Here is a 13,030-nt window from a genome sequence, read left to right as displayed (position 1 = left end):
TGAAAAGTCGCCTGCGCTATAGCACACACGTCGATTCGTTTTCCTGAAGTCACCTGAATCTCCTCGTGTGAACTAACCCTTAAAAATCATGGACGAGTAATCTCCCCCGTGTGTCACTACCCTAAAAACAGCCACAGCAATTACCTCCAAACTTTTGTGCAGTCAGCAATTCCAAATGACAGTGATCTGACATAAGACTTCTCTTGTGATTGTCAAACAAGCATTTTGTCCTAGGCCCTGTGAATCTGTGTGTGTGTCACTGTCTGTAGGCTGGTGGCGCATGGGGTGCTTTTTCGTGCACTGAAAAGAGCCCATAATCACCTCCCCGCCACCAACTTGAATGAGAAATGCTTAAGAGAGCCAGCACTGGTGCTTATCAGCCTGAAAACATTCTAGAGCTTTGACTGCACTGAATGAAAAGCTTTCTGTGTACAATCATCCTAACACTCTGAGAAACCATATTACATTGTATGATTACACTTCTGTACAAAGCAGCCTGCCATTGTATTGTAGTGAATGACTTACTATTTTCATTTAAAATAGCCTGTTACTTTATAAAAATGTGCTGCGCTGTTCACTTTAAAACGTTAGTTGTACCAGCAATACCAGGATTTTTCTCCAAGGAACTTGCAAGCAGATTCCAGAATCCAGACAGGTGAACATAAAGAGCTCTATTCATTACTAGTTGCTTCAGTTGGGCAGTCTCACCTAGGACCAAAATGACTCAGAGGCCATGACACTATTCATAAATAACAAGGCAAAGAAGGGGGAAAAAAGCACAAAGGCAGAACAGTGTTAAAAACATTTATAGAACAGTTACTATGGCAACTAAAACCATTTGACAGCTTTTGCATTTTTCACTGAATTGTTTCAAATATGATAGTGGGCAGTGGAAGAAGGTAACAGGCATTATCTTAAAAATAAAAAGCTATGTCCACAACCATGTAATATTGTTTGGAATAAACCAATTGACAAAATTCCTTTCTTGGCATATATCATACAAGACTAGGACCTACCTTGTGGCAAAAAGTAGCGCAGATGATTCCTAATGCAAGTGCTACTTGTTGCATAGAAAACAGACAGCGGTCATTGGATCAATGCTGGCCTACATGCCCACGTTTGATTGGAGACTATATGATCATTTATGACAGGATAGGGCCCATTTCAACATTTTTGGAAGTTGTATATGCTTATATTTATGCGTTGGGCCATGCATTTCACAGTTAAAGTCACAGAATTTAAAGTCACAAATTCTACTATAAATAAAAAAAAAAAAAAAGAGGCTGGTGTTCTCTCAAAGGAGAACTAAACCCTAAAAATTAATATGGCTAAAAATGCCATATTTTATATACTGAGCTTGTTGCACCAGCCTAAAGTTTCAGCTTCTCAATAGCAGCAATAATCCATGACTTCAAACGTATCACAGGGGGTCACCATCTTGGAAAGTTTCTTTGACACTCACATGCTCAGTGGGCTCTGAGCAGCTGTTGAGAAATGAAACTTAGGGATTGTCGCAAATTATAAGCAGAAAAAGAGGTTTGTCTGTGATATAAGTAGATGCTAATTTCATTGGTTTTTGTGTTGCCATGTAGTAATTATCTGTGTTAATTACTAATCAGCCTTATATTGTGACATTTATATTCTGTGAATACTGTATGTTTTGAGTCGGTCCCTAAACTCAGTAACCCACATCAGCACAGAGCATGTGCAGTGAATCAGCAGAGAAGAAGATGGGGAGCTACTGGGGTATCTTTGGAGGCACAGATCTTCCCTGCTAAAGGGCTGCGGTTGCTTTGGGCTGGTACAGAAGGCAAAAACATAATGTACAACATTTTTAGCCTACATGTTTAGTTAAACTTTAGTTCTCCTTTAAGACCAATATATCGGAAAATGTTCTTTTCAATATACTCTGGGTTGGTCACATCACTGTGATTTCTCTTCTGGTCCTGCTGCTTAAGCTTGGCAAACAAGGATGAAATATAAGCTAGAGCACTGTTTACCCAGCAGATTGAACATTTTGCACTAAACGTGTAAATAAACACTGAATGCATTAAGCAAGCCGAGTTCTTACAAAAGACATTTGTGATAAAGGCAAATAGTACACTGTTGCCAGGATACAGAATATGATTTCTATTTAGCTATAAATGTCTCTGTAAGAAGTCTGCTAACTTAAATCATACATTTAAAATACTAGTGACAATACTGTTGCCAGGATACAGATCATTCATCACTTTTTATGCTGCTAAGAAAGAATGCTACTAACTTAGTAGTAAGGGACCAAAAAAATGAAGACCGATTGAAATGTTGATAAGAATAGATCATGCTAATATATACTAAAAGTTAAACCGAAAGAGAACTATCCCTTTAAACTAAAATACAAGTTAATAATTCAGACAACCAGGAATCTTAGGGAGCTAGCACACGGGCATATTTGGGGAGATTTAGTAGACTTGCGACTAATCGCCTCTTCTGCGGGGCGACAATGCACTTGCGGCAATTCGCTTTCCGAAGTCGCCCGAAATTTCCTCGTGAGGCAATTTCTAGCGACTTTGGAATTCGAAGCGCCGCGAGTGCATTGGCGCTTTCTCATTATAGCAGGCGGAAGGCAGGGGGAAGGTAGTTCGGGGAGATTGTCACCCCGTAGAAGAGGCAATTAGTCGCCAGGTGACTAAATCTCCCCGAATCTGCCCGTGTGATAGCTCCCTTTAGGATATTTGTTTGTTAGCAGATCACAAGGAGCTCACACCTTAAAGACTGGAGAAATCTGTACGAATTGCTACAGGTCACCATGACCTAAAATTACTCCAAATGTTCACCAGTGCATTTTTGAATGATATAATGGGTCAGGGGTAACACCAGAAAAAAGTATGTTACAGCAAGTAGTGGAGGTTTTGACTGCAAATCAAAACGGACCATTTGAGACTGCCTTTTATTGCCACCCACTGCAAAAACCCCTATGCCCTATATTTCCCACTTCTGAATTCCTATTTGATTACTGTTGCACAAAGTATTTACTGGCAATACACAGCTTGGTGAGATCAAAGGACCCAGGCACGGAGAGGGTTAGTTTCCCACCCCCAGGAAGAGTGAATCACAGCAAATAGTAAAGTTTCTGATTGTCAGTTAAACATCCAATGCGATCCTTTTCTAATAAAATAAAATGTTTTTGAAAGAAAAGCTAAATCTTAAATATAGGAGTAATTAGGGTACAACTACTATATTTGGCTTCTGTACCAGCCTTGGCCATAGTCCATATACAGCAAGATATTAGCAGCTTCCCATCTTCTTTTCTGTCGGTTCACAGCACATGCTCTGGGCTGCTGTCAGTTGCCTGAGCTTAGAGACCAACTCAAAATGCAAGAAATATATTATATACTATATTATAGTCATTTGTCTCCTCCCTATGGACGGGCCCATTTTTGGCACCAATTCTTTTCAATTTGGTGACTAAATCCTGTGTTGTGCTAAACCTTTTGAGAAACACATACATACTATATCCAGAAAAGCTCCAAATTAGACCACATTTTAAAAATGATTTCCTTTCCTAACTAAATGTTAAATTTTCCTTTGCTTCTAAGAAACATGAATCCATTTGAGTAGAAAAACAATCCTACTGGATTTATTTGATTTTTAAATGCTTTTTAGCAGACTTAGAGCATGGTGATCAAAATAAAAAGAAAAATCCTTTGAAAACCCCAGGTCCCAAGGATAATGAAGACCCGATGCCAATGCAGGTGGTGTACTTTAAGTACCTCCAAGGCTTTAATGTGCGGAATACAACCAAACGTGTCAGGAGCCTCACGCTCCCTTCTTCAGTGGATAAGTGCACTGCAATAATAAGTGCATTACTGTTATAGGGCTTCAGAACCATCTGGCCTGGTGCAGTAAGTTAAGTATAGAAAACACAGCACTTCTAGCCATGTTCATTGTGTAATTAGTATTTCCTTACCACAGCAAAACAAAATACCCATGGCTATCTTCTTATCACTTTTATTGTTCGCATATCTAATGTTAACAGTAGAAACCCAGTGTCTTCCCTATAACTGGGTTCTATTCTATCCCAGTTTATTTGTGGATTCTAGGTCACGCAGGCCCACACACTGGCTAGATGTCAAGGGCTGTTACAAGTGTGGGGTCACTCGCTGTGGAGCTTGCATATATATGAATATATATGAAAACATCTAAGGATTTTGTAGGTAACAATGCCCCCCGTAGATTCAAAATAGATTTTTATGCAAACTATGGAACCAAAAATGTTATTTATCTCATCTCGTGTCAGTGTGGCTTGCAATATATAGGAAAAACCATAAGACCCATTCGGAAACGTATTTCTGAGCATTTGAGTTGTGTATCACGTTGTGATCACAGCTCTGCAGTTGCCAAACATCTATTGGAACATCATAATGGCAAATTATGCCTTCATTTTCAAGTTATTGATAGAGTAGTTCCGGGGGTCCGCAAGGGAGATACGGAGACCTCACTCCTGAGGAAGGAGGCCTTCTGGATTTATAAGCTGTGTACAGTTGCTCCGAAATGAGAATGGGAACTAAATTGCTTTGTGGATTGAACTAGTTGTTTCATTTTGACTATTTTTGATTATTCAGATTGTTTGGTTGTCCTTCGCCAAATGTGAGATAATTGTGTCTCAGATAGAACACCATTTTGTTTGTATCATTTATTTATTTAATTAATTAATTATTATTATTATTATTTTTGGCTAATATTACAATTTGAGTTCCTTATCTAATTGTGCTTGTGTCGATCTTTCCCTGCTTTTATGCACTCTTAAGAATATCTTATAGTGCAAGCTACCACTCTCTTATATATATGTTTCATTGGTGGTTTACATCAGTTCCTTGGCTCTCTCTTTTGTTGCGGTTCTGATCCTTATCTTTAGCTTATCTGTTTAGATTTTCATTTTTGTATCTATTTTGTTATCAGTAACAGATAAGACATTTACAATCCTCTGGGAGTTGCAACATTTCCAAATACGTATACTTTGTTATTTTTTATGAGGATCTCATCTATTCTATTATATAATCCCAATTTGGCTACTGTCTCCCCCACTGCACATACTATTACCATTATGATTATTATTATTATAAGCTTCGGTGGGTCTATTCTAACTGTATTGATCTAAATTGATTTAATTTAATTTATAATTACTTAACATATAGTTTAGGACCCAAATATCCAAAATTAATCTAGATTTGAATAAATCATATTAATTTTCACATTAATCTAATTGGTTTAAAGACCCAAATGTCTGGATTATTCCCTGTAATTATTATTACTATTATTATTAATATACACCTTTAATATAATATATACCTTTATTTATATTATAGCTAATATGCAATAACGTGATCTTTTAATTGGTTAATTCATTCTTTTATTGGTGTTGTCTATAAAGTTGTTGTTCCATGGGGAGGTGCTTGAGCTTCTGATGAAGTGACGTATTGGTCACGAAACACATCAAGCTACACTCACCCTGCCTGCTTGTACTGTCTGTTTTAAGGATTCAATTAAAGATTATCGATTTTAACTTACTACCTGGCTCCACCGCTTTTGATGTCCTTCCGGATGCCACCCACCTTCCCACTTTCAGTGCCTGCTTTGACTGCTGTATTGCCGTACCGGACCGGCATGGAGGGCTGCATCAGGAACCGGAAGTTGATTCCCTCTCTTGGTTAGCGGTGATTTCATTTTTGCTCTATAAGCAAACAACAGCTGACTTATGAATGTGGAAAAAAATCTAATTATATGTAAAGAGATATGGTCATCCCTTGTGAGGGAAAAGCAAACAGCTGTCAAACCCTTTACTTCCATGAGTGACTGACCCACAGAGTAATATCATAAGTCTTACATACTGCTCAGATGAGAACCACCCACCACTCCCATGGATAAGGGGAAAATGTCATGAGTCATATTCCCCCCAGTGAGTGACCCATGTACTATGCAATGCCATGATGTAACTTTAAATTTCCAGATAACAGCTTCTTAGCATCATTGACATGCAAATACTGCCCCAAACTAATGATGGTTCTGTTCCATAATGAAAACACAGAAATGAACCTATAAATTGTTTAATTGTATTTAATAATATTGCTCCAAATGTTTAGTCCAATTAGTTTGTTTATTTTTTTTTTTACTGTTCTCTACTTTTGAAGCAGGATATATTTATTAAAAAATACTACACGTCTAACAACAAAGCATAAAGTGAGCAAATAGCTTGCACACAATAGCTTTCCTATTATGCCAACACTACTTGAAATTTTATCATCATGGCATACATTGGGCAGATAATGCTAAAATGCTCACCTGAAAAAATACCATTTAAGCCTGACTATATAATCATTTGGTAAGACCCTGTCTGAGCTCGCTACAGCACAGCCGAAACAGTGAATTCTGGCTGCTGAGGGCTGATCATGTGTTGTGTCTGAGCTGTTAAAGTGGTTGTTCCAAACACTTTTTCAGTTCAGGTGTTTCCAGTAGATTGTTAATAAAGACTTGTCCAGTATTTTGGTATTTATGTCGTTTTCTAAAACAGAAGTTGAGTTTATTAATCTAAGGACAGGCTTTGCATAACTGTTACAATTTGCTACATTAGTTGATACATCTCTCATTTGTGTTAGCAACTATTGTATCAATTATAACAGCTGCCTAAGAAATTTAGGGATTATGCGCAGCAGGGCTGAAGTTAACAAATGTAGCAACTAATGTATCAAGGTAAAAATTTTTAGTGTCGACTCCCACAGCTGCTCTAGGGAGATATCAGCCTGCCAACAGAAGAGGGAAACTAGCCATGGTAGGGGCTGAAATTGGCCTGTGTATTTCAGAAGGCTGATTTCAGACCCGTGTGGCCCTAGCCTTAAGCTTCAAGCTCAGGAATAGGTAAATAAATAAACTAAAAAAGCAATACGAAAAAGTCTTTATTTCGTGTATATTATCTGAAACCATCTGAACAAAAACAAAATGGTTGTAAATAAGCACCTAAGAATGGCAGTTTACTATACGGGCAGCAACAAGAAAATATTAGTTTATTAGCTATTGTCCCTACAGCATAAGTGCACATATACATAAAATCCCCAGAGCCATATACGAAAAGGTTCATTTTACTGTAATGAATGCCTTTGTTCTCCATGGCCACTTTCACAGCAGTGTCTGACATTCTGTACTAATAAGCTTGTGCAAAAGCAGACCTGACTGAAAGGTGATACAGTCATTGGCCCTGGTTTCCACTATAGGACTTGTGAGGTGATATATTGCTGGCAAAGATACTAAACTCTCCCCGCCTTTACAGTGAATGGTATGACTGCTACATCCCCTTTCAGGAATTACAACCTATCCTATTACTACAGCGCTTGTTCTGAAATTGGCCCTGACACTAGGGTAATGCTGTGTTGCGTCGCATCTGCTGGCTTCAGTTGACTGTGAAAAAAAAGGGGCACTGTAAAGCAGATTAGCTTGCTTTGTCTTAAATGTTATATAAATTATTTGTAAATTAGTACTAGAGATCTGTACAAACAATAAGATGGACAGTTTAGGTCTCATTTACAATGCCCTAGGCAGTGTGTAAACTGCAATAAAAGGCAGCAATCCACCATTTTTTTGCACTTTGCCCACTGCATTGGGCACATAGCCACAGGCCTCTGAGCTCCTTTTCGGGGTGAACAGACCTGCAGGGCCCTTCCTTAATACAGCACTCACTGTAAGGGAGTTGCGGGGAGGTGCCTGATAGGAGTGAAGGAGGAGCAGCCCACATTGGGGCCTTACCTGTATTTATTACTAACCATGAGCTGCCATGCCAATTACTCTGCTATAAAATAAAAGATCACCCACTGTGTTTATTATGTTTGAAAAAGCACATTAAAGAGCAGGATTAAGGACCCAGGCAGAGGGTCTGTTTTGTCATATGCGCTTAATCTCCACTTTCACTTATTTACTTAATGTGTTCTAGCACAGGAGACAAAATGTCCAATGTTTCTTCCCATTGGCATTAATGTAAATTGCGGGTGGGAAAACACGTCACATAGTAGCAAAAAGTTGCCTTAGTAGCCAACTTCAGGCTACTTTGGAAAGCAGTGGTGATGAGTATGTTTTCCTACCAGCAAGGGCATCTATTGTCCAAAAATAGTTTCCCGCACCATTTTTTGACAATAGAAGCCCTTTAATGCTGGTGGGAAGGAAACCTTGGACATTCTGTCACCCACATTAGAGGAGATTAAGTAAATTAAGATTACGTCAATTACACAACATATTACAAAATGGAGCCAAAGTTCCCTTCCCATTTTGAGGCATATATAATAATGTGATACAGCTAGCTATATTGGAAGAAAGTAGAGAAAGGAATGTGCTGATCTGACGAAAATTCACTTAATGTATATTGTAAACAATCAAAGATAACAATTTGGAGGGGTAAATTCACATTTGTTCAAAAGCCCTTCAGCTCAAGAGTTTAGAATTGTATCTGTTATATGGTTGTGAAGGTCCCATTTAGCCTACAAACCAGGCAGAGCTTTAAAGGACAGACTTGAAAATGAATAGAAGAGTGCCTGAATAAAAAGTACAATAACAATAAAAATGTAACCTCACAGGGCAACAATCATTTTGGTTGCAGGGGTTTGTCAAATAGCATTCTAAATTGAAGCTGGAAGCAGCAAATAATTTTAAAAACTATATTGAAAAAATGATTAAGAAGTTGCCAAGAACAGGCCATTATATAACATACTGAAGTTAATTTAATGATGAACCACCCCTTTAAGTAAAAGCCCTGCATATGCTTTCTGCTATGGGAAAAAATATGCAGCAACAGGACACAAACAGCATGCAAATAACCATTTGAACCTGCCCTTAGCTAAGGATGTTTCATTTTTTTCCCTCTATCATACAAAACAGATATATTTTAAAGCACTATGATAAAAAAAAAAAAATAACCAATATAAATTCTAGAACTTCAAGATATATAACACTGCAATTGCATTTTGCAGGCTATATGTAAATATTTCCTTCAATGCTTTTTTGCTGCATTGTCAGAATGGCAGGCAGTGGTTGCTACTTGCGACTCCCACACACTGGCTTCATTTCTCTAAGTCAGCAGAGTGTTCCAATTTTTTGGAACTTGGAAGTAAATCTATGAATATCATTCTTCTAACATGTAGAAACAGTGTATTTTACCAATAGAATTAAAATGTTATATCATGAGAAAGACCAGGTTGTAACAGTAACATAAAGAATTCTCAGACAACTACATTTTTCAGACTACTGTGGTTCCATCATACAACCCCTTGCATGTGCAAGCCTCGTGCTTTCAGGGCTCTTACAGTTCTGAATGAGACAGAGAGCCGCAGATTGGGCATCTACTGGAAGTGCTGCTACTCTAAACTGGACAAATGGGACTATTTGTATAAAAAGACAACTCCCTGTTCATCTGTATTCTTTCAGGCAGAGTACACACTCCATATGCATGGTTTTAACCCTCAGTCTCCCTCTGACATTAAATGAAAGGGCACGCCACCCAGACACATCTTTAAGTGGGCACCAGTGGGCTCTATCATGCAATGCAAAGTAGGCCATGGTTGTGCAAATCTCATTCAGGGATGAGCGCATACCTTTCAGGATAATGACAGTACAGGCACTGCGATAACAATAAAGCCACAACTTTCCTCTAAAAAAGTTGAGTTGATCAAAAATAAGGAAGTGGTGCCAATGTCTTCCGTTGTGGACAGGTGCACAATGTCCCTTCACTCTGTACCCTGACATGGGTGCTGGAACACTGGACCCATAACACTGTCAAGGAGAAATTTGATTGTATACAAAGAAATAAAAATGAGAGGTCACAGAAGTTAAAGTATATAGTTTAATATAAAAACCAACAGACAAGAATTATAACTCATTTATGGCTGCTACATTATATGCACATAAAGGAGTATGTTTAATTATAAAAAATGTCTTAAGTGCAATTTTTTGCTTTTTTGTATTTTGGACTGTAAAATATTATTGAACTAGGTGCACCTTAGCAAGGAAATATGTGGATTTCTGCATTGCATGGGGCCCCAGTACAAGAGAAATGCCCTACCAATGACCCTCCACATTAAAAAAAACAATGCCAGTTTCCAGTTGGTCTTTATTTTTCATGTGTTTTTGTTTTGTCACTTTTGGCTCTTTAACTCTCCATCAGCCATCTGGTAAGAAGAATAATTATTCTTCTCATAATTATACATACCGCCTTTTATTCACTTTATGGTTGCTAGGATCACTTACGCTGGCAAACAAAAAACAATGTAAAATGAAGGTAGCAGAGGAACGACAAAAAGGGAAATAATTAAGTTGACTTCCTCTTTATCATCGCTGCAAATGTTCCGGTTTGCACTGTGATAGTTCTGAATGCATGTTCCCAGCTTACTGGAAGAATGAGCATTTTTGCTCAATAGCTCTATGGCACATTCTGAATTTGCTTCCAACAATATCTTTTGCAAAGATAACATTATAATTGCAGTTTGGAAATGGAAATAAACTGTATGTATTCCCAAGCAGGTCCTATAGGGATCCTTGTCTGTACTCACCTGGTCTCTACATAATGGCAAGAACTGAAAACCCTTTGTTTCATCAGTTTTGATTTTATCCAAACTTCTTTTTTTTTTTAAATACAGATCTGCTACAAATATCTTGTTTTATAGTTTTGGCAGGGAATGTACAAATGCAAGCACTGTCACTCGCATATCATGTACTCATGTCGTAAATATTCTATGTGAAATGGTTGTAAATGCAAGCACGAGGCTAGCATCCTTTGTGAGAACCAAGAACAGCTCCCGACACTTCAATTAACATCACTCTCAATATTACAGGTGAACGAATGCCGTATAAACGAAACTGCAGCATATAAATGAGTTCCTGTGAATTTCAGTCATTTTTTTTTAAAAATTAACATGAAGAATTATCTGTAAGGTATTTTTTGTTTTTTTGTTCTAAGGTTTGTTTATTGCTCCACAAGCAAATCAGTATAGAAGACAAAGGACCTTCCCGGGGCCAGCACATAGTGGGAGTCTGAAATATCGACGTATTGATGCAACACTACTGAAGCGCTATATTTATTGGTGATAACCGGCAATATGACTATGGAAATTATTGTGGGAAAACATGGGTTAACCCCACAGTCAAGCAATGGGGATTTGTTTCAACAGAACATTGGGGCAAAGGAAATAAAAACAGTATATGTAGGAACTGAAGCAGAATGAGAACCATAGACACTGATAATCATAATCATAATTCTTCTGTTAGTGAAGAGCACCTCCTGCTCCCATGCCCTACAGAACCAATTCAATAAATCACCACCACATAATTAATTGTCAAATACCAGCCTAGCTGCCAAAGGTTGACTGTAAATAATATTTACAACAACAATTTGGATTTAAACTGAGGACACACTCATGTTATATGAGCCACTAGCCCAAATATGTGGTTTAAAATTAGAATACTGGTTAACTCTTTACTAACCAACACAACAAAACCTGCAACCCTTCTAAAGATGCATCTAATTACCATTTCATCCAATAACCAGTTTATCACTGCTTTTATTGTACTTGATATGTTCCATGAGATTGGAAAAAAAGAATATTGCAGCGTGCAACGGAGCTGCCTCCTGTCAGGTGACTTGTTTGTGTCAGCTGTAACTAAACATGCTTTGTAAGTTCCCTATATAACTATACCCTTACGACAGGTGCACCTTTTAGAATTCCTCATGAACCTTGAGCTGAATTGGTGCGAGTTGGACTCCCATGTCTGGTGTTGGACTGCTGTCATTACTATGAATTGGATCAGGCTGTGTGTATTTATGGGGAAGATCCAGCGCCCATTGACTTGAAGTGGGATTGGGTAGAACTGCACTTCCCTGTAACTCCATTGGAAAGCTTTACCCTGTGCAGTTAGATTTGATTGACAGGACAGTCAGTTCTCTGCTCCACACTGGTATCTCCCTGACTTCACATGTAAAGAGGCTCTGCAGCAGCAGGACAAACTCTCCCAGAGAAGTGCAACCCACGTGTGAGTAAACATGCTGGGGTGGGAGCTGCACACGTCTCCCAATGAATGACTTTATATGTACACATACATACAACCTCTGACCATGGCACCCCCCAAGAATACAATCCCCGGCTCCTCTTACCGTATACGCGCACCCATCCCTGCTGCTGGCACACCGACTCCATAAGGATCCTGTCCAGAATTCCCCCCGCTCCCCCGGGAGACTCCAGATCCTCTGGGAGGGAATCTCTGTCCTGGAAGAAGTCATGTCCGGAAATTACCGAATCCCCGCCGGGGGATAAATCCATCATAAGCATCGCAGGCCCGATCTAATCCCCTGCCCCGAGCTCCCCAGGGAGAGGTATCCGGGGCGCCGCTAGGTTACAGTGGGAGAGTCCCTAGCATAGAAACCCTACAGCTCGGCTGGGCGCAGGATGACAATACACGAGGTCACTTTACAGGCGTCGTAGACGTAACCGCCTCTCGCTCTCTCTATGGATGGGATGAACGAGGTGGGAGCCTTACGATATAACCTCGTCACACGTCACCGATCCCGTGTTCCGCAGCCCGAGACACCCAAGTACACGTCGTCAAGGCAACCGGACTGCACGAGGCGGCGCTCGGGTCTCTTGGACCGGCTGCTCGAAACTCCCAGCATCAGCGGCATCCCTGGGAGATAGGCAGGAGCAATCGATCGGCAGAATCCTATATCAAGGGAGGAGTCTCGAGATTAGGGAACCTATGGAAAAGCCGGCGTGTGGGATAGCTAATAGCATCGAGCAGGACGCGCAGTTCAGGGGCCCTCTTGTGGCCGAGAAATCTAATGGAAAATCGCTTGGATGATGTGACGTGTAGTCAGTGTCGGACTGGGACACCAGCAGGGTTGGCGCTTTTCCAGCCAAATTGGGCTACTAATTTAAAGCCCAGCGAGTTTTGAAAGTACAAACTAGCCTACTAGGATTTGGCCTACTTTTTGGGCCTTTGGCTGGTTTGTACTTTGGAAACCAGC

General features: G+C 39.5%; 1 protein-coding gene across 2 annotated transcripts in view; it reads right to left on the bottom strand.

Moving 5' to 3' along the window:
- dab2ip.L (DAB2 interacting protein L homeolog) overlaps positions 1–12,731 on the bottom strand; it is a 168,716-nt gene extending 155,985 nt beyond the window's left edge. The window contains exon 1 of one of the 2 annotated variants that reach the window (XM_018258489.2): positions 12,164–12,731. In XM_018258489.2, coding sequence (XP_018113978.1) covers positions 12,164–12,338 — 175 coding nt within the window. In that variant the 5' untranslated portion in view covers positions 12,339–12,731. The remainder of the gene's footprint in view (positions 1–12,163) is intronic. The other variant, XM_018258488.2, reaches the window with a different exon arrangement.
- Between the last annotated feature and the right edge of the window lie 299 nt (positions 12,732–13,030).

This window comes from Xenopus laevis, chromosome 4L (genome assembly GCF_017654675.1).
Source record: "Xenopus laevis strain J_2021 chromosome 4L, Xenopus_laevis_v10.1, whole genome shotgun sequence".
Classification (NCBI taxonomy): domain Eukaryota; kingdom Metazoa; phylum Chordata; class Amphibia; order Anura; family Pipidae; genus Xenopus; species Xenopus laevis.
Note: the sequence above shows the minus strand (reverse complement) of the source record. Positions and strands in the feature narration are given on the sequence as shown.